We start from the raw sequence: 27,511 nt of genomic DNA on the forward strand, positions 1-27,511 counted from the left end.
TTTAAATGACTGCATATTAAATTACAAAGTTTGACAAATAGGAATGTCTCTTCTCTCCTTTCCAACCTATTGTGTTGTTATTGCCACGTTCAGAAATATGGTTGTGTGAGCTTTATTCAAAGCTACTCTATAAATGTATTAGACGGAGATTAAGATGTGCTGCATCCGATTGTCTGTCTATCTTTTCTGGATAGGCTGCTCAAATAACAGCCCTTGGATGAGACTCTTCCTCTTGCCAACTGGATGGTAAAATAGCACTGTATGTCTGGAATAAAAATTATTAGGACATTTATCAGATTAAATGCTATTTTAGATACAATTCCTTAATGGAGATTAAATATGAGGCTCCTAACAAACCAAAAGTATGAAGTGCTTACATGGGGAATATATCTCCTGAAGTTTTGATAATAAGTACAGCTTGCTAAACTTCAACACAATTGAAATACCAGTAAGCAAATAATTGAGTAATTCTGATTTTTGTGGGAGGATCTGATAGCTGAAAATCTAGAAAACGAAAACCTACTGTATTACTGGTATGGTTGCTTCCTCCTCCCCCTGCTCTTGTAAATAGGAAATAAAGTAACCAATTGTAGTGGGTGGCAGACCAGAACTTGTCAGACACAAGTTCACTTAAAAAACCAAAACACAAAAACCCACCGATAAAACCCACCACATGCCCAAAACAAACAAACAAAGAAGCCTCCAAAGCAAAAACCCACTTGGAAAAATCATAAGTGATAAGCTTATCGTAGCTTACAAAATGAAACTTGCTGCACAGGTTTCACAGGTAATGCTGTTTAACGTTAGTCTGGGTACAGGGTTTTATGATGCCATCCCACTGTTCTTTTATTTTTTCATGGAACTACTATTTTATCTACCTGATGTAAATAACCAGTATAGAATTTAATGGGAAATGACTGAAAAATATTCTAGCTATAAATTTGGTTTTGTTATAAGCCTTTGTACAGGTAGCTCTCTTGATCTGAAGGTGTGCTTATCAGAGTTCTGAACATATGTATTTTTTTCTCTCTACTTCATCTTGCCGGGAGGAAGAGGTGAAACTAGCCACAATGGATGCGATTCCCGAGTTAGGTGCAAGTGTGTTGGCATATCTGCAGTCTTGAATGGCTGTGGCTGCAGTGGGGTGAGGGGGTGTATTTTTTTCAGTTAGGCCATGAAAATGGTCCTGCTGCCTTCTTTGGAAATGTTTATATTGATAATGTAACAGCGGTTACTCTGAAAGAGATCATCTATTGTCTGCTTGGTCTTCACTGTCCTGATGGCAAAGGGAAATGCTCTGCTTTTGGTCCTGAGCCACATGGTTTCTGCCTTATCCCCGGCTCAGATACCTTCTTCCTATTTGCCATGGGGTCTCTTTCTATAGGAATGGAGTAGTTTGCTTATTGGTCCCTCTAGAGTTATGCTGTGGAGTATTATTAAGGAACAGGATGAGGAGATTTCTGGGTGCTAAAGCTCAAAAATTTCTTTGTGCTTGAGAGGGTTAACTGTGCAAGAAGAACATGTAGCCACAGGTTTTGCATTTATTTCTACATATTTAATTTAAACCTTGATAGGTGAAACTACGAGGCTCTGCCTTGATACTGTTGGAATATTTTCTGTTAAGTCTGCTCTGCTCTTTTTGCAGTGTAAATTTCCTCCCTGTGTTAATCTTTAAATCAAACAACGTCAACATTTTTTTACAACAGCTCTAATGAGGCTGTTCTGGCATCATGCACCGGCAGGAGAGCAGGTGATGTTTTTCCTTTTACTGTAGACAGCTGGAATTGAGAGCTGCTGTAAGTAGGACAGTGCAGGATAAACAGCAGGAGCTGAGAGCATTGATCACATGATTGTCTCTTCGGAATATTGGGTTGCTACAGAGACTACAAGCAGACAAATTTAGCACTTTACATCACAAAGCAGTTTTCTCTTATTTAGCTTAAGTTACAGTGGTAGTTGGTTGATCAGGAAAAATGAAAAAATGATATGGCTTTTGGTTTTTAGCTTTCAACAATAAGTCTATGCTCTTTTTGTTCACTGAACAATAAGATAATACAAAACCCATACAGATATTACAGATTTTATTAAATGAAAATTTTAAATGTGTTTCAATTTTGACCTTTGACACTGGCTTAACAAGATGTTTGTAAATGTTTCAGAATGGGAAGGAGCAATACACTGAAAAGCGTTACACTGTCTTTGAAATAGAATAATGTCTAGCTGTTATCCATTTTCCAAATATGTGCTGGGTTCTTATTCTTTATAGCACACGTATATTTCACTGTGAACGCTCAAGTTCAGATAATTGAGATTTGCATCCTCAATAATTAAAGGATGCTAAAATACAAGACGACAGGTTTATTGGTTTCATTTAAATTCTGGAATACGGGAACATGAACAAACTCTTTTTGTAGTGTTGCTTGTAATTGTATCTGGAGAAAAAATATACTTTTTATATATGTGTGTATAAACAAACTTCTGGCTGCATTCTGAAAAAGGCAGTTTTGCTTCTTTGTAAGATGTCATGCTATAGTTTTAGTAGTGTACAAATACAAAGTTGTTTTTTGTTTCAAATTTTTTTTCTTGGGATGAAGCAAACTCATCAATAATGGAGTTTTAAAATGTGGAAGTCTTCACTTGCTACATTTGTATTTGTCTTAGTGCATGTAACCTGGTATGGAATAAATAAGTATTTTTAACTCTCAGGTCTAACTAAAATCAAAACATCCTCAGCAATGTGAAGAATATTTTGGAGAGCCTTTGACAGTAGCCATTAATGATGTGCTTTGAACTGGAAGGTTTTTTTCTACTTTGCTATTAGCTATGTTTTTTGCTTTGTGTTATCATCAAAATCAGCTCCCTGCTATATTTACCTTCATGACCATAGGGAGTTACTCGGAGATGCTTAGAAAAATGTCTGCTGTTCCATCTTTCTGTCAGTAGTTAGAGAGGCATCTGTATTTTGAGATCTTGTTACTTCACGTTAAGCTACAGAATACGTAACTTGCTAGAAAATGTAGGTGTGCATTTGTTTAGGTTTCTTTGAGCTTTCACATTAAGGATATTAATGCCACTGCGTCTGCTTGGAGCGCAGACCTTGTGATGGGGCTGATACAAACCCTGATGTTACAGGGGAGCTTGTAGCCAAGGGCAAGAAGGGCATGTTTGTGAATCGATTGATGATGATTCAAACTCTTATCATAGAAAGTAGTACTGCAATGTAATGAGTATGTATGATAGCATGTTCTTCCTGGGGAACTAGGAACTAATTTCTCTCATACTCTTCCCCTCAGCCCCTAGCACTCAAAAAGCAAACCAACCCCCTCAAAAATAACTAAAACAAAACCAAAGAAAGCTCCTGAAGTATTTAATAATTGAAACAATGTGTACTTGCCTTGTGGGTTTTTTCTTTTTCTTTCATTTCTTAAACCAAGAAAACAGAAATGCTTTTCCCGGCAAATATTTTTTGGTGCTGTGTTAATATAACAATCAGATTTTTAGTATTTTACTTATTTCATATTTTGCTTATTACAGCAAATGCATACTTAATTTCCTGCTCCTTTCTATCTGAATTAAGGTTTTGGAGCTTTTGTAATTCAGGTTTATGGATGGTGAGTGGAAATTGAAGATGCCACGTTTCAAGTAAGACTGGCTATTGAAGCAGCATAGGTGTGAAGGTGGCTGCATAGAAAGCTTCTCTTCATTAGTGTGTTGCAGTGTTATGTCTATACCTGGAAGATGTGTGTAGTCACAAAGAACAATTCTGAACAAGCACTTACAAAGAAGAGGTGGTAGATGGGTTGTCTTGAGGGAGTTGCTTCTGTTTTTCTTCTGGTAGCTGGGAAAGCCTCAAGTGGCTTGGCAGCCTCACTCTTTCTTCTCCATGATGAAAAGCCCTTGAGGGTTGCCTGGCAAAGAACAAAGCCTGTAGTGTAACATGTTGTAGAATAGAGGACGGTGTAGTGCATGTTGAGCATGTGGTCAGGTATGTAATTCCTTGAGACATACTCTTTGGCAGTTATGTTTTGTTGTCTATCCTGTGCTGGTTGTCTCTCAACCTGGTTAAAGGGAAAAACCAACAAACAAGTCACTGAATATGAAGGGTCTTAGTGCTTAATGGTGTGTGTCACCTTAAAACTTTCCTCTATTTAAATTTTTATTTCAAAAAGAACCTATTAAGTTGTGAGAGCGTGTTCTCCAGCCCAAGAATTTACTGCAGAAAGCAGTTGTCACCTTTTTAAAAAGGAACTTCTTTGATACTTTAAGTGGCATACTGAAATATCTGTAGTGAAGAATAACTATTTGGAGATGTTGCTATTTGGGCAGCAATGATGTGTCAGTTGGGAACTCTCAGCTCCGCTGCTAATTGTTGTCAGCCACTCATGATATATTGATTCTTGGTCAAAATGCCCCGAAGGATTCTGAGTGCTGGCCAGTATGTACCAGTTTTTGGCAAACACTTTATAACAGTCTGAAATAATGATGCCTATTAAGTAGAGACTAAGAACTCTAGATGATGTGTTTGTGCTCCTAAACAAGGTGTCTCCTACGCCATTGAAAGGGAAATGGTAGAATCCTAATTGTGACAGCCATTAGTTCTGGAAAGTAATTCTACTTTGCAATGTCCATTTTCCTAATCTGGGAAATGGTAGTAGAAAATACATAGTTTATAGGGGTATGGTAAATATTTTGGTAGGGTTAGCAGTGCTTTGACTTGGTAAGGCTCTCTTGGTTCAACTCAGAAGTAATTCACAAAGAAACAGGAGAGGGTAAGTACAACAACAACAAAACAACCCCCCAAAAAACACATTCTCTCTTCCAGTTGAAACATTTCATGCTTTTTTGAATTAATTTGCTATTCATTGTGCTATAGGATTTTTTTAGTTGGAGACTTCCTTGTTGCGGCTGGTGTTGTTGCAGTCTCCTTGCCTTTCAGCCGTAGTGTGGTGCTGATTTGAAGTATGCAATCTAGTGAAGTGTGGATTAGTGAGGTTCTAATGCAGCTAATGTTTGTGAAGCACTTTGAAGATATAAAGCTCTACGTAAGTACTAATGTGGAGGAAAAAACAGACCTAATTACCTTTTTATCAAGGAGGTGTTTTCAGATTTGCTAATGGAGATGTAGAAACCTCATGTATATGTAAATTTTAGTGTGCTTTCTCCTCCTTCCCTTCAGTTTTTCTTGCAAAGGTAGAAGTAGAAATTACATTGAAATTTTCCATATCAGTTTCTGTTTCTCTTAATGTGGAATCATAATCCTTTGTCTCTGAAATGAAAAGGTCATTGTTTTGTATTATTTGAGTGAAGACGGAGCATGGGGGGGGATCAAAAATGTTGGTTATAGAAATGCATCTTACTGGAGCATAGGTGAAGGACTGAAGATTACTTAAAATAGCATTACTTCCAGACAGTTTTTTCTTTTTTTTAAAAAGTTGCTTTCAGTATTGAAATTCTCATGTGTTCAGATCATAATTCATAAAGAATGCTTGTTCTGATGAGGCTTCATAACATCTGTATTCAGAGATCAGTTGGAAACTAGATTATTGATATTTAAATTCTGAGATTACTTAAAGTAATTCATTACTTTAATGATATTATGGTAATTTAGTAATATTAGAAATATTAATGGAGCAACTTCATATTCAGGGTCATTTGAGAAAACGAGATTTTTGGGAGAACTAGAATTCAGAATTTTCTGTTAAAATTCTATCCTCTGCTCTTAAGTTTTATGTATGCATGTGCAATGCTGCCTGATCGTAATTGGAAAAGTACAAAAAAAAAGGGGGGGGGGAGGAGGAGGGATCAATAGTAGCTTTAAGACAAGCCATTATTTTTTTTGCTGTATCTGCACCTTAAGGACTTCACTAATTCTCTCTTCATGCAGGACAAACTTTCTAAGCATTGAGGTATAGGTATTTTTTTAATATTTCAGTCATGAGATGCTCTCACAAATTATCTAGTGATCTCAGCTACTTAAAGAATGTCTGTAAATAGAAGCATAGGATGAACTCTGTGTTAGCAGGCAGGAAACCACCAGCTTTCTTTCTGTTATTGTGTCCTTGACTGAATTGTGAAGGTAATTTGCCTATTTACCCCAAAGTGATAAGTAGGTAAATTTTTTGCTTGATTAGGCTTTTTGGCTGTGAGGTGAATTACTGAGAATAGGAGAGAAAGACTTAGAGAAATGGTGGAGATATATATATAAAAAAATATTATAAAATTTTCTTTTGTTTAATAGATTATGATAATGTTTGAGAAGATTCCTCCTAGGCTGAGGTTGTGTACTAGCAATCAGTCTCTGGAAACTTAAGGAACTGGAGAATGTACACATGTATTGATTAAAATAAATAAATAAAATTCCTACAGTTTTTTGTACCCTAACAGAAAGATGTTAAATGTGAAGAAACAGTTTCTGAGCATGACTAGATAGGAAGAAACTTAATGCTATGGTTGAGTACAGAAAGTGTTAGTTTTGCCTTTCATGCTAACCTTCAGTTTAAAGAAGACTCATGTTTTCAGAAGATACTGTGTGTATCATGTGGAAACCTCTTTCCCTTAGCTTGATTTTAAGGACAGGGCTGGTTTTCACTGTGTATTTCTGCTATGAAACAATGTTGTCCTGTTGTGCATAAAAAGGCTTTGCTGTGCTTCTGAAAGCACTGAAACAAAAACCCAAGGTGGCGTGCGTCATTTTGCTGTTTAATGCTGAAATTTATAACCAGAATTAGTGAAAATTTTATAATGTTTGGATTTTCTGGAATGAATTGTACCACAGCATATCTGCTCTCCCAGCCGTAGGAGTGGCGTGCTTGCAGCTTGCATGCCAAAGCTGGCTGAATGATGTCAGTGACAACAATGGCTACTCTCTTATTTTATTATTTTGTTGGAAGCATCTCCCCTGCTGAGTCGGGGGAGAAAAGAGTTCTAATTTGGGGGGCTTTTTTGTTTGGATTTTTTTTTGTTTGGACTTGGCTTTTGCATGATGACTTTGAATTTTCCTTGCTGCTACTTAGGTCTAGTTTTGCAGTGTAATGAATTGAAATGCTTCTGTTATCATGCTGATGCTTCTCTTTGTCTTGGTTTATTTGAATTCCATCAGATTATGCTACAATTGTCTCCCCTTTATCTCTGTAATAATGTGGTGTTTACAAGAGACACAGCTTAATTGCATTTAAAGTGTATTTAAAGAATATGTGCTTTTATTTTTAAGCTTTGCCTCACTTACACTAAGCTGCTAAATTGTTACCTGTCACTCAGAACCAAGAATGCTATCCACTCTTTCACCTCAAACCATCCAATATGATTTTAAAATAAAATTCAATTTGAAAATCAGTCTTCAACTATTTACATAAGGATTACAGTTTAATCAGATTTCCATATAGGAATTTAGTGGTGTTTGCTAACCACGTGACTTCACTTGAACTTGAAATCGTCAACAAGATGTGTACCTCCATCATTGCTGCATTTTGGAAACTAACTTTACTGGGGTTCCTGAGCAGTATGCTGTTTAATCTGCGGAGAGTGTTCTGTCCAGAGCTGGATTACCAAAGCAGTTGTGCTGAGTAGTTGTCAATGAATAGAGGTAATTCACTCTTCTGGATCCTACCTTTTTTTTTTGCTCCTGAAACACAATTAAAGTTGAACAGTGGTCAGCATACCGACACAGCCTTGATGACCCTTTAAAGCTGTTACGCTCCAGTCAGGACCAGCTGCTTAGAGCAGTTCCTCATTGAGTTCACTTCGTGGCTGGCTTTAAGTTGCTGTAATGAAAACGTGCTGCGCTTCCTGTTCCTCCTTGAACGGTTTGTGGGTTCTCTCATCCTTGAAGTGTTTTGGTCCCTAATTTTAAATCTGCTTAGGCAAAGCTGTCTATTTAACACTAGCCTTCTTTCTCCTCATTGTGGTGGCTGCCCTTTGAGTCTTTGGGATGAGACTCTGTGAACCGGTTTATCTCTGTTTTCATAGATTGAACCAGTCTATGATTGTGACAATTCCAGAAACTGTTTTCCCCCCCTTACTGTTTTACTGTCCCACCATCCACCTCTGGGTGGAAGAAACAAACATCTTGGAAGTTACACTGAGGAGGTACCCAGTAACTGCACCTGAGGAGGTTGTGTTTCAATAGGGTTGCTCAGGTGCTTGGAGTTTGTCAGTATTTCGTGCCCTGGAGGGCTGTTTATATCTTTTTCAGGAACACAAAACTTCCTTTACGTTCTCCCGCTGTGGACTAGGAAATGGAAGTATTTCATGAGGTCAGAGCATGCACGCAGTCCTGGGCATTAGTTGATGGGGTCTCATTTTTTTTTTTTTTTTGGAAGCAGTGGTGTTGCATTCATGCAGCCTTTTTAGGCTACAGCACTTCATGGAGTGTCACTTCCATTTGACCTTGCAAAAAATGCAGTAGTGTCTGCTATTTTGACTGACTTAACTCAGTCTGTTTCCCTTGACTGGTTGGTGTGTATTTTTGTTTTGTTTTTTTTTTTCCCTTCTCTCCCTGACACTGAGCATGTGCTTGATGCTACCCTCCTTATAGAGACGGATTTATTTTCTGTTCGGTAGTTTATGAAGTACTTTTAAGGTTGTCCTTGACTTTCATTCTTCTGTTACTGAGATAATGGACCTAATTTACTGTCCAATGTGAATAGCATCTTCTTGCTCTTAAACATATGTTCTTTTCCTATGGGAGTATATTAGTCTGGCAGACACTTGAGAACTTGTAGCTGATGTACAGGCACAGTTATAACTTCCTTACAATTAAAAAAAAAAAAGTGTTTTCTCACATGGAGCTGGCTATGAAGATGTCCCGCTTCTGCGGCGTCCTGGCAGGGGTCTGCTTCTTTTGCATTCCTCCACTATTCCTGGCCTTTAATTAAGATTGGTAAAATATATTTCACATAAGCCACTGAATTGATTTGGATGCAACGTGAATTATTTTGATAGTTGTACTTGCAGGGACTTTTCTATATTTTTGCAACAAAAAAACAGCTAACAGAGCTGCAAAACTGGGAAGTCTCTGAAGCATGATCTGGGGCGGCAGGAGATTTTATGGAGTTGTTAACTAATAACTAGGTACAGCACAGTGAACACAGCATTTAATTCAGAATTATGTGAAGGAGATATGTTTGGGGTGCTTTTTGCTGTATAGGACTTCAAGAAGCTATCAGTGAAGCATCTGATATTAAACATTGAAACTTGCTTTAATGACTTTAATGATTTAAGCTTGGCTCTTTTTCTTAAATTGATTGTATCTTGCCTTTTGTGTGTAGGCATGGGATTCCATTTTTAGTTACTTGATCAGCTTCAGAATCTTGAAGATAAGATTCAGTTTAACAAAATAAAAACCTAAACCAAACCAAACAACCACCACCACCCAAAAAAACCCCCACAAAACCCACCAAAAACAAAACAACCAACCAACCAAACAAAAAAAAACCCCAAAAAACCCAATCCCCAACAAAACCTAAAACCCAGCACTTCTTAAAGCTGTTGCCATTCTTCTTCCTGCTTTTAAATAAGTGTCTTGTTGGCTAATATTAAATATAAATCTTAAAGTATAAATTCTGCTTAGTGGATCTCTGACAGGAGAACCTAGATATGACCTCATTAAAATGTAATATGTTCATAAATATTTGTATAGATTTTAAATAACTAAATACTTTATTTTTGTCTTGCAAAAAAATGTGTTCTGAATTTCCTCCAGACCTCAAAATATAAAGTGTAAGTATAAAGAGATTTAAAACTTAGTGTCTGGTGTTTTCTAACTGATGGATCTTTGGTTTTGTCTTTAACGCTGGAATACTTTGTAAATGCTCCAAGGGGCATGTATTTAGCATTTTATTGCTATTTAGGTAAAAGGGATTTTTGATTACTTTATTAATGAATATTTTGGAAGGAAATGCCCTCAAACTAGTGAGAAAGCCATCAACCTAAAATAAAGTTCTATACTTAACTTTATTTTTCCCTTTCCTTTCCACCCCCTGCACCCTCCCCACTTCTCTTTGCCCAGCGAACACTTGTCCTGCTCATTCACCTTCTTCTTACATGGAGATAGCAATGTTTGCACCAGTGTGGAAATCAGTCAGCATCAACCTGTGTACCTGCTTAGTGAAGAACACCTCACTCTCGCCCAGCAGTCCAACAGCCCTTTTCAAGGTGGGTTTTGCCAGTCGCTAGTGAGTATTAAAAGGAAGCAATCCTTCGAGTTGCTCAGAATGAGGACTTCTGGCAAAGACTGGAAAGGGGGAGCAGAGGCATTAACCTGTTTGGTATTGATTACGCCCTCTCCCAAATGTCCCCTGTCTTGACACAGTCGGAAGTCAGTTGGTATGTCTCAGCTCCTCTGCAGGTGGATGATTTCCATATTCATCTCTTGGCATGTAGCCGAATAATTTGTTGTCATGATGCAATAAACTTAATTTCCAAGTACTGTCTTATTGGTGCCTGAACTATTTTGTGTTTTCAGCAAGCTTTATAACCCCCATGTATCTTCACTGACCCCTCTTTTAGAAATCCATTTCTGACTCCATGTATTTAACCTATTAACTCCCCCTACCCCTTTTTGATTTGGCTCTTCCTTGCCTGTAAATTCCTCCGGTTCCACCAGCAGATGCTCTTGAAGACAAAGGAGTGATGGGGCGTGAGTCTGGTTAGTGGGCTGTTTGATCATTCCCTGTCTTAGACACACTTGTGTTGGCTATAGAAATCGGTTCTCCTGTGTGACCACACACTGCACTTGTTTATTAATGCTCAGTGTCCAAACTTGTGTTTTTTTAATGCAATTTAACAGCAGCTGTGCTTCCCTAATATGGACAAGACTAAACATGAAACAGATTACTTCCCTGTATATACATTGTTGTTGCCAACTGTACGGGGCAGAATGAAAGGATAAGGAAACACCTTAACTCTGTCAGAATTTGGAATAGTGTTCCTTTATCCTACCTGTATGTTAGAGACTCCTTGCTAGCCAAGATGAAAACCTGCCTGTTGCTTGTTTCAGTAGATTAGTTTGTAATTATTATTGTGGTACCTTGACTGTTAGAGTACACATACATTAACAGTGCGTACCTACTACCAGTGACTTGTAAAATGTGATAAGGTTGCGTTCTGACTTACCGATGGTAAGTTGTTTATTTGATGTGTCTGAAATAACAGTAATGCTATTCCAGTAGGAAAGAGTGAATTTTGGCTAGATAGAATCTCCAGCGTATTTTTATCTTTCTTTTTAGTTATTCTCAGTCCTTTCGGATTAAATGGCACGCTCACAGGGCAGTCATTCAAGCTTTCTGATTCATCGACAAAAAAGCTTATTGGTGAATGGAAACAATTCTATCCTGTCACATCAAACTTGAAGGAGGGATCTGAGGAAAAACAAGAAGAGATGGATTGGGAGGATGATTCTTTAGCTGCTGTTGAAGTCCTTGTTGGTGAGTGTTCCGATTACCTTGTAATTATTGAAATAAACTGGCTGGTTAGGTCTGCAAAATTCTGAATGCAAAACTACCCAATTTTATTCTTTTTGTAACTATTTGCAACTGCTGTTGGTCTTTTTTTTTTTTTCCCCTCCTCTGTTTAGTGCTCAAGCCATTCTAAAATGAGTTGCTGCTTGAAGTGGGCTTTGCAGACCTGTTAGTAGGATAAGTTTATCTTTATGTGCCCTGAGATGCAAGATTATTTAAAAAATAAAGATAATTAAAAAAACCCGTAGACTATCACTGCTGACATCTGAGAAGCATCAGAATTATGTTGTACTGTTTCGGATTCTGTGCAAATTCAAATGGAACAGACGTGCCTTTCAGGGATGTCTCCAAAACCGCAGTCCTGGAGAACTTGATGTACTCAGGCACTGCATTTATCTGCTGCTCTTCCTAAAATCTGAGGCCCTGAACGCAGTAGTTTGTTCTTCTGCTGTGGGCTATTGACCTTTGATTTGCCAACGAATGTAATCATTTCTCTGTAATGAGTGTTACAAGCCTGTATTGCAGTGATGACTGGAGACCCTGGTGATGTTGGGGAAGGGAATATTGTCAGTTTTACGTGATACTAAAAAGTATGTTCTCAGCCTTTATAAAACAAAACGATAGAAGCAAGTAGGAGCATGTAGATGCCAGGGCTGCCTCTGCCTGTATCCACAAAGCCCTTTTTATTCATTCACCCAAATCTTTTGTATAAAGCAAGTCATAAAGTAATGATAAGGGTGACAACAGACCTTTTGTCCAAGGATAATGCTTTAGTAGGTAGGAAGGGTAGGTAAAGTTAGGAGCGACTGGTAAAATGACCCACTTGATGATGATTTTAAAAGTAAACAGCTGTAAAATCAACTTTTTCTTTCCCCCAGCTGGTGTGCGAATGGTGTACCCAGCGTGCTTCGTCCTAGTTCCTCAGACAGACATCCCTGCTCCTAGTACTGTAGGGGCATCCCACTGTTCTACTACTTGCTTGGGTGTCCACCAAGTGCCTGCTTCCACAAGAGATCCTGCCATGTCTTCAGTAACTCTGACTCCACCGACATCCCCAGAGGAAGTTCAAACAGGTATAATAAAATTAGCTTCTGCACGTGGGAATCATTTTGCTGGCTTCTCCTCTGAATCCAAACGCTGCTAGATTTAGATTTGGATTCAGATGCTTTCTGTACAACTGACTTGTTACCAAAAATCACATTTCTTTAGTCATAAGTCTGTTGGAGTAAAACTAATTTTTATTGTTCAATTGTGGGCAAAATTAACTTCAACACATTTGTAAGTTGCTGAAATGAGGACTGCTCTTGTACCTGATGTTGTTATCCAGTACTTCAAATTTCTGTGGTCAAGTTTTTGGTTTTGGGTTTTTTCCTCTCTGTGTGTGTTTGTGTGCATGTATGTATTCTGGCATAGCTTTATAAACCTCATTGTGCATCTTGGTCATTAGTGAGCAAGGTAATTTTGTTTTTTTCCTTTTTCACAGTCCAGGGATTAATCTTTGTAGTTAAGTTTCTAGTACGGCTGCGTGCCCTCTGACCTGCACTGAATAGTAGTTATAGTAAACCGCTTTCAGTCAAAGTAGGTAAGGATCAGTGATAGTTTCACGTGACTTCACATACAGCTCCTGTGCAGAAGAGATTTTGATTATTTCCCCCCTGGTCTTCTGTGAGCTTAGTTTGTCCCTTTTCTTTAATAATGCTGTTAAATTTGCTAACAGGTAGCTTTGCTGAAGTTATTTTCTATTTTCTTTATCTTCCAAGGAACTATAGATCTGAATAGCCAGTCCAGTTATAACAAACAGATATGGTGCTTTTTTTTCCTTCCCTTATGAGAGGGAACCATGTTGTTATAATCTGCTACTATACCTAAATTTTCTTTGTTTTTATTTCCTATCATTGAGTTAAGAAGATAATTTTCTTCCTAAGACATTCTGGTGGTGGTTGAATTGGAGTAATAGGGGTTGTGAGTATATTGCTGCATTGCCTAAAACAGTTTCCTGTGGTGCTGCTTTTCAGTTGATGCTCAATCTGCCCAGAAATGGGTGAAGTTTTCTTCAGTTTCTGATGGATTTATCTCTGACAGTACTAGCCATCATGGTGGCAAAATACCTAGAAAGCTAGCCAATCAAGTGGTGGACAGAGTTTGGCAAGAATGCAATATGAACAGAGCACAGAACAAGTATGTACTCATTTGGTGAAGCTAAAAATCCCTGTGGTATCTTGTGCGTTTGCTGTGGAAAGTAGTTCTGTTAAAGATGCTGTGACTGCTAGTTGAAGGTGCTTTACTCTTAGTAATAAAACATTTTCAAGAAGTTAATTTGTTCCAAACTAGTAGTTTTAGTTCTCACTTCAATATGTTAATAAAAGGCTATCTATAATTTCTTTGCTGAACCCTGTGTTGCAAAACTGCTCTTGAGGCTTGATAGACGATAAGGAAAGAGTGTATGTTGATTCCAAATAACTCTCCTGATATTGAATCATAGGAGGAAGTATTCTGCTACATCAAATGGTTTGTGTGATGAAGAGACACCTGACAAGGTAGCATCCTGGGATTTTGTTGAAGCCACGCAGAGGACAAATTGCAATTGTTCAAGGTACAGTACTTGGCAAATCCGCAGTCCAGCGATGTACACTGAGATTGAAGTGCTCAGGAGAGGGCTCACGATGACTCCTTTAGGAGTAATTAAGCAATAGCTGCTTGTAGGAAAGCTGTAACCAAATTTGTATTTCATATCCTAAATGTCATTGTAGGTCTTGAAACTCTGCCCAATAAGATAATACAGAGGGTTTTATTCAAGTGAATCATCTGAGTGGACCTACTGGCAGTTCAGTGACAGTTCCTGAGTCCTGGGCTGGGATTCCTTAGGCCTGTATGTGGGTAGAAACTATCTCATGGGCAACTTTCTCAGGCTGCAATGCAAAGGGAACGCCTATTTATTTAGGAATTAAGAATGTTTTCTAGAGGGCTGTGGCATTAGCCTTGAAGGGAGAAGGCTGTTAATCAACAGCAAGACGGTTGTAGCATTGCGTCTGATGAATATGAAAAAGAAACCTAAACCTGCTTTAATTTTGGGGAAATAATGCATTCCATGAGTAGTTGTAAATAAAACTGCTTTTCCGTGAGTTGATTGCCAGTATGTGTTTTTTTATTAGCTGGGGGGAAAAAGGGATCAAAACACAGGGGGGAAAGTCTGAATTTAACTTCCAGTTTTTGTTATGACTTTTGTTTTGAGACTGCCATGACACAGACTGTTGATACAGGTGTTTAAAATAATGGAAACATTAATTTCAGTGAATTAATAATTTTTGTAGTTCTGGCAGAACACTAATCTTTAGGTGACTGAAGTGTTGCAAAGGTTTAAATGCTTTCACTGATGACCTTGCAATGAATATTGAAACCTTATAAAAAAGGAAAAAAGAAAAATTAATGTCTGGAGGATGTAGCATTTTGAAAGAAATCCATTTTTTCCTCCTTTATTACATGATTGGTTTAAGTTCTGTGGAAATACTTGTGTCCTGAGAAGAGCTGGGGGGATGGAGTAGGATTAAATATTCTGTTAAAGGAGAATTTAGATGTGATAACACTAGTTAAGAGAAAACCAATCGATTAACTGTGAAGTGTGTATTAGAAATATGCAGTTGCCTAAATTGAAATTACCATGACTTCTTAGAACCCTTTATTGTTCTTTGTATTTTTAAATTCTAATTAGTGAAAAACATGTATGAGAGTTTAAAGTAAATAGACTTTCTTACCTTTTATTCCTGCCTAATCCTGGTTTGTTTTTTTTTTAACACAAATTGCATGCTGCTTAACTTTCCTAATGGAAGAGTGGCAAAGAATACCCAGGCACTAAGGATGTACGTGCAGTTCAATAGCTTAATCAGAAACATTTTGTTCTAGACCTTGGTATTTCATGTCTCACATTCTGTCACATGATCTAGAAAGTTGGCATCTTGAACTTCAAGATGAAATATTTAAGCTCAAATGCATTTATACGGGAGAAAAAACTAACTGTATTAATACAGTCGAGACACTGAGTTTTTCTTTTTTCCAAGCTTGTTAAATTTGTAGGTAAATAGCTACAAAAGCTTTGAAATAGCTTTTGTAGGACTGAGCTCGGTGTCTAGATTTTTTATGTTAATTTTCCATTCCTTAACCTGTAGAGACTTGGACAGCACTATTGGTTAGTATTGATGCTCGAATTCAAGAAGTCATTCACTAATTCATATGTTGTTCTACTGATTCATCAGTGTTGGCAGAAGTTAAAAGCGACAATGTGTTCATGTGACTATTTCTGTTAAAAGCAGTTATAAAGTACTGTCTTCAGTTATGAGCATTTTTGTATGTGTTTGGCTCATAGGACAGCTTTTCCAGCTTTTAAAAATGGTATTCTAAAATCTTGCAGTGCTACTGAAGTCATTCAAATTAAGTAATGGTCAGAAACAGGCAGCTTCACTTTGGAATGGTGTCAGTTTCAGATGTCTATTAATGGCTTAGAAGTGGGTTCTTATCTAGTGAAAGGGAACATGATAGACATATTTGAAAGTTTAATGTGAAGTCTTTTCCCCTATATTAATTCTGCAGGCACAAAAATCTCAAACCAAGAAATTCAGGTCAACAGGGGCAGGCACCACCTGTGGGCCAACAACAGCAAGCAGCTCCAAAGCACAAGACAAATGAGAAGCAAGACAAAGGGGATAAGCCACAGAAACGCCCTTTGACTCCTTTTCATCATCGTGTATCTATCAGTGATGATGTTGCCATGGAGGCAGATTCAGCGAGTCAGAGGCTCGTGATGACTGCACCAGACAGTCAAGTCAGATTTTCAAATATCCGAACTAATGATGTAGCAAAGACTCCTCAGATGCATAATGCTGAAATGGCAAATTCACCTCAGCCACCGCCACTTAGTCCTCACCCCTGTGACGTAGTTGATGAAGGGGTTGCTAAAGCTCCTTCTACTCCTCAGAGTCAACATTTCTACCAGATGCCAACGCCAGACCCATTGGTTCCCACAAAAACAATGGAAGACAGACTCGATGGCTTGTCTCAGCCTTTTCCAGCTCAATTTCCTGAAGTTATAGAGCCTACAATGTATGTTGGTACCGCAGTGAATTTGGAGGAAGATGAAGCTGATACTACTTGGAAGTATTATAAAGTTCCAAAGAAAAAGGATATGGAATTCTTACCACCTCAGCTTCCAAATGATAAGTTGAGAGACGATCCAGTAATACCTGCTGGACAGGAAAATGTAACATCAGTTACAGAGTAAGTACTTAATACTGTAGTACTAACATGAGAAAGTGAGGAAACTGAAAGGCCAAAGGTGGTAGTTTCTCTTTATAAGCAAGATTGTCACTGAAGTGTAATGTGGTTCTCATGAGCTCGAGCAGTAATGCTGAGTGTGTCAAATATGTAGTAAGACTTTCCAGCTCTTTCCCATTGGAACTCTGATTTAGCAGATGGCAATGAAGTTTATTTTTCTACTCTAAAAGTAATCTGTAGCCAAATTGTGCCTATTTGGGGCTTAAAAGCCTCCGCCCCCATGCATGCCCCGCCCCCCCCCCCCCCCCCCCCAACCAACGAAACCCAAAACAAACAACCCCAATGTTTCTAATTTTAATATTTGCTTTCTTCATTCTTTGATGAAAGCATGGGTGGTCTCAGCCGTAGACGTACCTTATTAAATTTCTACTGCCTCAGTTCTGCTCTTCATTCAGGAGAGCTGATTTGACCCATGAGGAGGGTCATCTGGTTTCCTGGAAGATGTTAACTTTAATGTAGGCTGCAGCTGCTTTCTGATATCAGAAATATATCTTTGGAATAAGTAACATAAACTGGTGTTCTTGCACATTGTGCGTTCGTTCTGTGGTGTTGTTCAAAAATCGTAAGGACTTGAGGTTATTATTCAAAGGAAACAAGTGACTGGTGAGTCTGCTGCTACTGCTCCTGGACCTCAGGTCATATGGGAAACCCTCTTGCATTAAAAAAAGCTTGTCTAACTTGAAGAAATATTGAGACAGTCCAGACCAGATCCGTGTTAGAACCTCAGCCTTTGAGCTACAAGAAATGTATTTGAGAAAACTTACTATTTTATTTTAACACAAGCTAATATTATCTTGAAACAAAGTATGTGTAGTCTATAACTATTTTTAAAATGGATTTTGTTGAATAAATAGAATTTATTTCTGAAAGCTAGGGTTATCTAGCACCAGGTTTTAATGTTCTATTCTGCTGCTGTCTGTTCCAGTCCAGATAAAGCAATTGGTCACTTTATTGATACTGCCTAAGTTAAGTTTTCATGTATTATAGAGCTTGGAGGCAATGGAGGAAAAGAATAACACTAGTCGTCTGAGTGTTAAAACTTACGCTTGAGCTCTGTTTTACTGCAGAATGAGACAATATGGATTTTCTTTACCAGTTAAAGCAAAAATAAACTCTCCGGAGAAGACTACCACAGCCCATAAAAACCCCAAAACCACCACATACAAAAAAACCCCACCAACCTGTAAGAACAAAAAAACGTGAAACAAAACCACTTGGCCTTCTGGGCTGTTTCTCGTTTCCCGTTTTACTGCGTGAAGAACCCTTCCTGTCATCCATCTTTTACAACACTTCCTTGTTGAGGACATGCCCCAGGAAAAGGATGGTAATGGGACGCAACAGATGCTGACAGGACTGTTCAATAGCAGTATAAATTTAACATGATTGGGGCCTGGATGCATAGGTGACAAACTTTGGCTTAGGGTTGTGATGGAGAGAGAAAAAAAATGCACCTCAAATACACCCAGAATTGCTGCAATCTACTCACTTGCTGTTGATGATTTTTGGTCCAAAATTTTTCCTTTCCTGCTTAGGTGAAAGGAGACGTTTAATGTGGTCAGTATTGAATTATTGAGAGGGTTTTTCTCTTTTTTAGGAGTTAGTTTACTTAATCTGTGGTAGAAGAGTTGAAGCAGCTACTCACAAGACTGAAATTTCATGTTGATTTTTCTGTTTTGTTGCTGGCAGTGGAAAGCCACTGATGGCAGTCGCATTGACTTTGCTGCGTAGGAAAGCTGTGAGAAGAAGTAAATATGCTGTAGCTGTTGGTCTGTTCTTGTGCACATTTTTCATAGCCATAGCTTTTGTGTTCACTGTTTAAGAGTTTACAGTAGCTAGTGCATGTCTCAGCTCTTTCAAGATGTGCTTTTGTAGGATTTTTAGTGCTTTTTTGGTCTTGAATTCATTTCAGTCAACCAGACAGGGAAAGATATGCTTTGCTTCAAAATTTTCTTTTTTCTGTTCAAGACACAGCATTTCCTTGTTCGGTTTCTGGTTTGATTTAACAACTTATTGAACTTTTTTTTTTAATTACCCCAGAGTATCTGGCTATCAACTTCTCTTCCTTTTTGGTGGTCAAAAATACTGGAAACTGCTGCTTGCTTTCACTGTGTCTTTTTTCTTGGTGTTTAATTCCTTGTTCCTAGAAAGTTGTTCCCAATTTTTTTTCCCGATGGTAATTTTTGCAGTATTTGGGAAGGAGGAAATCCTCAACTCCATCGAGTGCTACTGCAGACGTACGTGCCGATGGTGCTCGATACAAAGCTGCACCCATGCACTGTTGTCTGGGGTGGTCGCGCCTAACACAAGGTTTTATTGAGCATGGATGACCAGCATGGTTGGATTTGACAATGTTGGCTGTGAGGTGTTCCTTTGGAAAGCTTATTTCTAGGAAGTCTCTTGACAAAGTAAAACTGTTTCTGTGTCTTTTCTCATACCGTGTAGTTGACAGGGATGCACAGAGCAGTGAGGCGGACTGAGGAATCACCATGTCTTTTTGCGTGCGGAATTCAAAGGTTGAAGTCTTTGAATCGTTCTATGTCACGCTTTTCTCTCTTTCTGGTCTCTCAGAGGAGAAACGTAAGCCTAGCTTGTTCTGAACTCCAAGTCTGTCTGCATCTAGGCTGTCACAAACAAGCCCTACTAATTGTGAGACATGTTAGTTTCTTAGGGGGTAGCATTTACTTTTGGACAGAGGCTTGAGAAGGGAAACAACAGATATGTTGGAACCTGTGCTTGAACTTGAAGTTCTGTAGTCTTCATCCTTGCAACGTCCCTTTTTCATTTCACATGTGAGGCTTCTGTAAATGCTTCTCACTGGTCATTCTGTTGCTGTTTGGGAGGAAGAGGTCTTGGAGCAAGAAGAAATTCTGTACCTACATCAGTCTGACACTCCTGAATTGCTTGTCGTGTTTGAAGGAATACCTTCCTCATGTGGTGCCTCTTGTACACTGGGATACAGAAAATAAAGTTTGTTTAGGCGCAGGAGACAGAGGGGCATATGTATAGCTAATAATCATAATGGAGTTTTCTACTTGCCAATACCTCTTTTTGCTGGTGCAATGTTATATCTTTGAAACTAACAATCCTGATACAAAAACTCAATTTCTGTGTACTTACCAACTCCGGTTTGGTTCCAAATGTTAAGAAAAATGCTGACAAAGGCAAATGTGTTTTTATTATTCTCATTAGTAAATTAGATACTGGTGTGTTGCAAGCTTTATTTGTATTGATGTAAGTGGTATAAATGACTACTGAACATAGCGGCATTTGTGTGTTTTAGTAGTGGTTATTGCTTGGGCTTTTTGGATAGCCAGGCTTTGTGCACAACAGAGTGTTGGTCTGTTTGTGTTAGACACAGCCGGGTCTCGGGAGGGCTGGCATTCTACATTTAAATTCATACTAAATGTTCAGGAATTACATTCTTAAAATATGGAAAACTCAGGTTTAATAACTTCTTTCTCATCATTTGCTTGAACATGAGTAGGGAATGGCAATGAGTACTTTTTTTCTTAACCTGGTGAGTTTCTTTTAGTGGATATAGATAAATACATTTGTACTTTATAATAAATGACAGCTCTGACTTGGGATAAATTACTAATCTTTATCTGAATTGACAGTGCTTGAGGAGAGATGGGCAGAATGAATCACGCTGCTGTGTCTAACCTGTGTAAGGAGGTTATATTAAATGACTAATAATTTAATCTTTTTCCCAAAAAGTTTTCTGAAACTGGGGTGGAAAGGAAGAAAGTGGGACGGGAAGATGTTGTTCCTGTAAAGGCTGTGTGATAGCAAAAATATTTCTATATAATAAGTGATATAGAATATTTTGTGATTTTTATTTTTCTTCTGTTCAGATTAATGGTGCAATGTAGGAAACCTTTAAAGGTTTCAGATGAACTGGTGCAACAGTATCAGAGTAAAAACCAATACCTAGCAGCAGTAGCGACAGAAGCTGACCAGGAACCTGAAATCGATCCGTATGCCTTTGTGGATGGTGATGTGGAATTCTTATTTCCTGATAGTAAAAAAGATAGGCAGAACATTGAGAGGGAAGCCGGGAAGAAACACAAGGTGAGTAAAGGAGTGAGGATACAAATCAGTTATGAGATTTGAAACAAATTGCTCTAGTCACCAGATATAATTTAAATTCTTCTGTGTGTTTAGAAGTACATAAAAATTGTATTCTAGCAGAAATGATTGATGACGTAAGGCAGCGTGCCTCTGACTACACCTAAATTTTTTTGGCACGCTGGTAGTATTACTGCATTTGGGTTTATGGCTAATACTGGGAGAACGCTGCTGGATCGGAACACAAATCAATCTGGCTTGGTAGCCTTTCTGTAAAATGATTGATAGAAGGTGCCTGGGGATGAGAGGAGGAACAAGGCAAGTGCTTTGTTTGTGTGTGGAAAGGTTTGGGTGTAGGTGAGGCGAACTCTCACTGGTTGCCTGGACAGTGAATTGATTGTTTTTTTGGTGGGGTTTTTTTTGTTCTTTAGCCAGTCCCAACTGTATGAAGTTTCTACTTAAAACAAAAGTACACCCTCCAAAAAATGAGAAAATACAACTGCGTTGGGAGCTTGTATTGAGAGTTTAATTCAGTAAGCAGTATAGTTAATGTATAGCACGTGATATCAGTTCAATAAGGTGTTGTAGCAAGAATCCATAGCTTGCTTTTTAAACTTATCCCCAACAGAAGGACAAAGATTTACACTCCTATCTGTACTGATCACCTGTGTGTTGCTAGCATGTTGTCTGTATTCCAAGCTTCCTTCTCCCTGGGCCCCAGACTACACCTTGCTGAGCTAGAAGACTAATGAGAACCTGATACTCTGATATGTACAAGAATTCCCATAGGGAGATAAAATGCCCCCCACCTCCCCAGTTAATTAAAGCAAACTTTTATCTTTTTTTTCCCTTCTTTATAGGCTGAGGATGGGACATCTAGTGTTACAGTTTTATCCCATGAAGGAGAGGATGCTATGTCTCTATTCAGTCCTTCTGTCAAGCAAGGTAAAGAGGCTTCTCCTCCCCCCCCCCCCCCCCCCCCCCCAAATCTCTTTTCATTGTGCTATATTAATGATCTCTGGAATAGTCAATAGATTCTCATAGGCTACTAGGTTTTTACTTCGTGATTTGTATTTCCCTGTCCTTTCAGAACTAGGAATATGGAACACATTTTCTTCGCACCTTGCTAATAAATGTTGACTATAAAATCCAAGTGTTAAAAAATTTAAGGGACCTCCCATATGTGTAAGACAGTTGACTGGAACTGAGAACCTATGCCCCCCTGCCCCAGCTCTGGAAATAATTCTTAAGATGTCTCTTTTTTTTTAATGAACATACGTTGCCAATGTTTCTGTAACGTGTATTTTTCTTTACAGATGCCCAACGTATTGCTGCTCATGCTCGCACTGCATCAACTAGCCTGTTCCATGAAACAGACTTAGTGGTCTCTTATACTGACCTTGACAATCTCTTCAATTCCGATGAAGATGAACTAACAGTAAGTGATGTGCAAAAGTAATGGCAGCTGCTAGACAAAAAAACCACAAGGAGCAAGTATGTCTTCTTGTGGTTTTGGGTTGGGTTTTTTGGTGTTTCTTTTGTTTGTTTGCTTTGGCATTTGTAGGAGAGGTTGCAAAACATGCATGTAATCAAGTGCTGTAGCTCCTCTATAGCGGACGTACAGTTCTGCTTGACTCATAGAATCATATTTTTTTGATACAGACAAGCTTCTGATGTTATATCCTTACTCTACAGACAGTATGTTTCTTGAATATACCTTTAGTTATAATTTTGCAGATTCAACACCGGTGCTAGTGCTTTTTTCCTATGGTCTAGATTCTGTTTAACTAGTCAGTAGAGGTAATACTGAAACAAAACAAAGAATTCTGAAAGAGAAGCAGCATTTAAACACATGGACATTCTGCCAAATAAGCTGCTTCATTGCAGCAGCTATTATCTTGGAACAGTTTCTCTTGCAGTCTCTGATGTCTCTGAATCCATTATCTTTCTATTTCAATACTGTTTGCAATCAGTTGTCTTTTCCGAACTGTACTTTGCTCTGTGCATCATCCTGACTCTTCTTACCAGACAAAATGCCCATCGACTTTAATGGGAGCTGTAGCTGAGTAAGGGCTGAAGGATCTTGATAGACATCAAAGGTCATCATTATATACAGCAAGTGTATTTGCTGTTAAACATGAAGACTCTTATTTTCTATAGACTTCAGTACAGTGTAAACATTGTAAAATATGTCTCTGGTTCTTCTAATTTCAACAGCTTTTCTTCCCCATACCTCTTGTTCCAGGATTTGTGTTTCTCTGTCTTTTCTATTCCTCTTCATGTGGTAGCATCAGTAATATTAGCATGGCTTTGGGAGTGTGGATGGTTTTTTCCTGATAGATTGTGGGCAGCCCTATCTAGATTTTTTTAATATGTCTGCTAACAGGCTGAGAGTTATAAAATAACTGGTCTTTCATTTTAATGGCATCGTGATTTGATGGGAGAGCATTCTCAGAGTTCCAAGTATTAAGGGAGGACAAGTGTAACCCCAACTACTAGCATTGGGCTTCTGAATTATTTGAATTTTTCTAAATATTACACAAAGTCGCAGCTTTGTATGTCCACTGCACATGGAATTTCCTGTTAGCAGGAAACGTGAATGTGTCTGAAGTGATTTTATTACACCACTTCTTTTCTTTCTTAGCCTGGATCTAAAAGAACAGTGAATGGCACTGATGACAAATCCAACTGCAAAGAGGCAAAAGCAGGAAATCTAGACCCGCTGTCATGCATAAGTAAGCTTTATTTGTTTTTTCTAAATAGAATACTGGCTCTAAACATTTGATTGCTAATATGTTGTGGGAATTTGGAAACATACGCTTCATTTGCCCTACTGAAATTTTAAGACAAAGGAAATACTTCAAAATGTATTCATGCTCTAAAGCCTACTTCTAATCTGAAATTAGGCACTGCAGATCTCCATAAAATGTATCCAACTCCACCTTCATTGGAACAACATATTATGGGATTTTCTCCAATGAACATGAATAATAAGGAATATGGTAGTATGGACACTACGCTTGGAGGAACAGTACTTGAAGGGAATAGCTCCAGTGTGGGAGCCCAGTTCAGAATTGAAGTAGATGAGGGTTTCTGCAGCCCCAAACCTGCTGAAATAAAGGTAGGTAATGCTGATAGTCACGAGAAATGTTTCTAATGATTATTGCTCAATTTAATACTTAATCCTGATTAGGAACTGTGGTGAAATTAAGTACAATTTCTAACTTGTGTCCTGCATTATACCGGGGTAGGTAACACACTTTCTGGTAAGTAGTATATAGTATTTTACTGCCTAAGCTTCAAGAAAGAGTAATGCACAAGTAGCCATAAGCAAGCTGAAGGAATGCATTTGAGTAATTGTAGTTCATTGTTTGTGTTGGCATATTGCTTTCTGGAGAGCCATGGGTGTGAATCGTGTGTGTGTGTAAATCTACAGCACTTGTAGCTCTGTCAGGATTAAAGAACTACTGCTTGAACTTAGTCATGGTTTTTTGAGAAGCGTTTTGATTGCTGAAGTGATCTAATTAACATGCTGATACTCTCCCATGTCTAACTTCTAGGATTATTCTTACGTTTATAAACCTGAGAATTGTCAAGCCTTAGTGGGGTGTTCCATGTTTGCTCCACTGAAGACTCTTCCCAGCCAGTGTCTTCCTCCCATCAAACTGCCAGAAGAATGCATTTATCGCCAGAGTTGGACTGTGGGAAAGCTGGATTTACTTCCTCCAGGACCTGCCATGCCATTCATCAAAGATGGGTACGACCTGTGCCACAAATGTTTAAGCTTTGTAAGGTGGTTAGTTATCCATGCTATAGGAAATACCCCTAATTTTTTTTCCTCTGTAAACTTATAATGAGAAATATTTGTAAAGTCGCACTGTGTTTATACAACCAGCAAGTGCCTTAAAAAAAAATCCTTACAATTAAGCCTTACTGTAAGAGACTGTCTTCTCAAATAACTTCTGAACTGTGCATACATTTTATTCATTGTCTCATTTAAAGGTTTCTTGGGGAAGCTTAATGGTGCAAGTCCGGTTTTAATAAGTAATGAAGATGGTAACAAGATAAATGTAAACTTGGGATGGTTTTTGGGGTGGTGTTGTAGGTACTGTAAGGACTTAGTAGGTGGTGCTTCTGTTTACTGCTATTTAAGAAAATAATTTAAGAATCTCAGCTGTATTGGGACTAGGAAAACATTTCCTTTGACTGGAAGCTATGCCCAGTGTGACATTGCCTGGTAACAGCAGTATTGCAGTAGGTATTTCTGTAATGTGCATTTGGTAGTCATGGTCTTGCTGGCAGGTCTCCTTGAAGAAAACACTTATTCCTCTTTCTCTTCTGCATTAGTAGCTGGTATAAATACATAGCCTCCTTGTTGCCTTAATCCTGATAAAGTTACCTGAATGTTAAATCTAGGAGTAAATACTGACATTGCTTCTGTTAGGATCATTCATAAGTGATATATTTCCAGGTCACATTAGCCTTATAGGTCTTTGGAGATACTCAGCTGCGTAGGAAAGAAAATGTTATACGTTTCCAGGTGATACTTTCCTCATGGATCCAGCTGAACCTGCTGTTGATCAACTGGTATATTTTCTTAATGTGTGTAAATAAAACATGAACAAAAAAGGTGTCCTTTGGACTCCATACAACCATACAATTCATAATTTATTCTGACCACGCTTGTTTCCTGGAAGCTTTGTGCAAAGGAAAAGACGAAAGGAGGCGGGGAAAGATTCTTTAACAGTGCTGTCAGTGGGAGTCCTGCAAAGTCATTTAGAACAAATGCTCTTGAAGTTCCTTAGGGAATGGAGATCTTGCTGTGGATTATGAAAGACTAGTTTAAAAAAGCAAATATTAATTAGGAACGTCCTTCAGTAGAAATTTGAGACTTAAACTTCAAAACCAGTATGTTGTATACTTAAAATATTTTGTTCTTCTTGTGGCTGCTACTAGTGACGGAAGCACTATGGATCAAGAGTATGGCCCTGCATACACACCACAAACTCATACTCCGTTTGGGATGCCACCAAGTAGTGCACCTCCCAGTAACAGTGGAGCTGGAATCCTCCCTTCTCCTTCCACCCCTCGTTTTCCAACTCCTAGAACACCAAGGACTCCTCGAACACCTCGTGGAGCTGGTGGGCCTGCAAGCGCACAGGGTTCAGTCAAATATGAGAACTCTGATTTATACTCACCAGCTTCCACACCATCGACGTGTAGACCGCTGAATTCTGTTGAACCTGCAACTGTGCCTTCCATACCAGAGGCACACAGTCTTTATGTGAATCTCATCCTCTCAGAGTCTGTAATGAATCTCTTCAAAGACTGTAACTTTGACAGCTGCTGCATATGTGTTTGCAATATGAACATCAAAGGTGCTGATGTTGGAGTTTACATTCCTGATCCAACACAAGAGGCCCAGTATAGGTGTACCTGTGGTTTCAGTGCTGTTATGAATAGAAAATTTGGCAACAGTTCTGGACTGTTTCTCGAAGATGAATTGGATATTCTAGGTCGTAATACGGAGTGCGGCAAAGAAGCAGAAAAACGATTTGAAGCTCTCAGAGCTACTTCTGTTGAACATGGCAGTGGAGGACTGAAAGAACCTGAGAAACTGCCCGATGAGTTAATACTGTTGCTGCAGGATCAATGCACCAACTTGTTCTCACCTTTTGGAGCGGCAGATCAAGATTCCATTCCCAAAGTTGGTGCAGTTAGCAACCTGGTACGTGTAGAAGAACGGGATTGTTGCAATGACTGCTACTTAGCCTTGGAACATGGACGGCAGTTCATGGACAATATGTCGGGAGGGAAAGTTGATGAAGCACTTGTGAAAACTACTTGCTTGCACCACTGGTCAAAAAGAAACGGTAAATACTGAAAACAGCTTATTTTCTACTTGTCCACCTATGAATTTTTTTAAGGGTTTGTTTTCTATGTTTTTCCTTTGCGACTATTGGATGCTTAAGACTGTTTATCTATCTGCATGCTTGCATAAACCTTCTATTTTAATGGTGTTCAGAATAACCATTCCTTTTACGTTCTGTGCTGGTACCATACACCAAGCAGAGCGTAGGCCTTGGCTACCATAAATTATAAATTCCTAACGTAAATTTGAAGCGTAATGTAAGACCGCAGTAATTGTCCCTAACACTTCACTAGGCTTATTCTTTTAAAGCAGCTTTTGGTGCCTGCATCTACAGAGGCTCTGTGGAATGAGTTGAGTGTACATAGGAAGTGTAGGTGGTTTAAATGCTGACTGTATTGTCAAGGCTACTGTGGTAGAATTAAACAAGACCTGTGATTCAGTTGGCTTCCCCCCCTCCCCCCCTTTTTTAAGGGGGGGCGGTAGTTTACTGGCATGTGTGGCAAATAAAGCATTATTGTAGCCTTCATTCCATGTTGGATGTGCCAGAGATGCTTGGATTTTTCTTTCCAGGTCCTGACTAATGATATACTGTCTCATGGCGTACCCTTTATTGCGTGTATTTGCAAAGTTCTCAGTCTTCTCAGGTAGCAGCTCTAGTAGGGTGAACAGTGAAATATGAAACTTTGATAGCAGTTAGCTGCGATTCATAGTTGTTAATGAGGATGAGGAGGACTAACAGTAAAACACAGCTAGGAAGTGGGGGATTAAGTTTAAAAGCCTAGGCTATAGA

The 27,511-nt window shown here is 38.6% G+C and overlaps 1 protein-coding gene across 1 annotated transcript in view; it reads left to right on the top strand.

Moving 5' to 3' along the window:
• Window positions 1-27,511, top strand: part of MED13 (mediator complex subunit 13) — a 60,018-nt gene that overhangs the window by 18,497 nt on the left and 14,010 nt on the right. The window contains exons 4-16 of the mRNA XM_064467824.1: window positions 10,007-10,152; window positions 11,226-11,423; window positions 12,335-12,529; window positions 13,472-13,634; window positions 13,939-14,049; window positions 16,041-16,724; window positions 20,636-20,852; window positions 21,710-21,794; window positions 22,166-22,287; window positions 23,494-23,584; window positions 23,756-23,970; window positions 24,410-24,606; window positions 25,806-26,722. Of these exons, the coding sequence (XP_064323894.1) occupies window positions 10,007-10,152; window positions 11,226-11,423; window positions 12,335-12,529; window positions 13,472-13,634; window positions 13,939-14,049; window positions 16,041-16,724; window positions 20,636-20,852; window positions 21,710-21,794; window positions 22,166-22,287; window positions 23,494-23,584; window positions 23,756-23,970; window positions 24,410-24,606; window positions 25,806-26,722 (3,341 nt within the window). The remainder of the gene's footprint in view (window positions 1-10,006; window positions 10,153-11,225; window positions 11,424-12,334; window positions 12,530-13,471; window positions 13,635-13,938; window positions 14,050-16,040; window positions 16,725-20,635; window positions 20,853-21,709; window positions 21,795-22,165; window positions 22,288-23,493; window positions 23,585-23,755; window positions 23,971-24,409; window positions 24,607-25,805; window positions 26,723-27,511) is intronic.

The sequence above is a fragment of the Phalacrocorax carbo genome, chromosome 17 (genome assembly GCF_963921805.1).
Source record: "Phalacrocorax carbo chromosome 17, bPhaCar2.1, whole genome shotgun sequence".
NCBI lineage: Eukaryota > Metazoa > Chordata > Aves > Suliformes > Phalacrocoracidae > Phalacrocorax > Phalacrocorax carbo.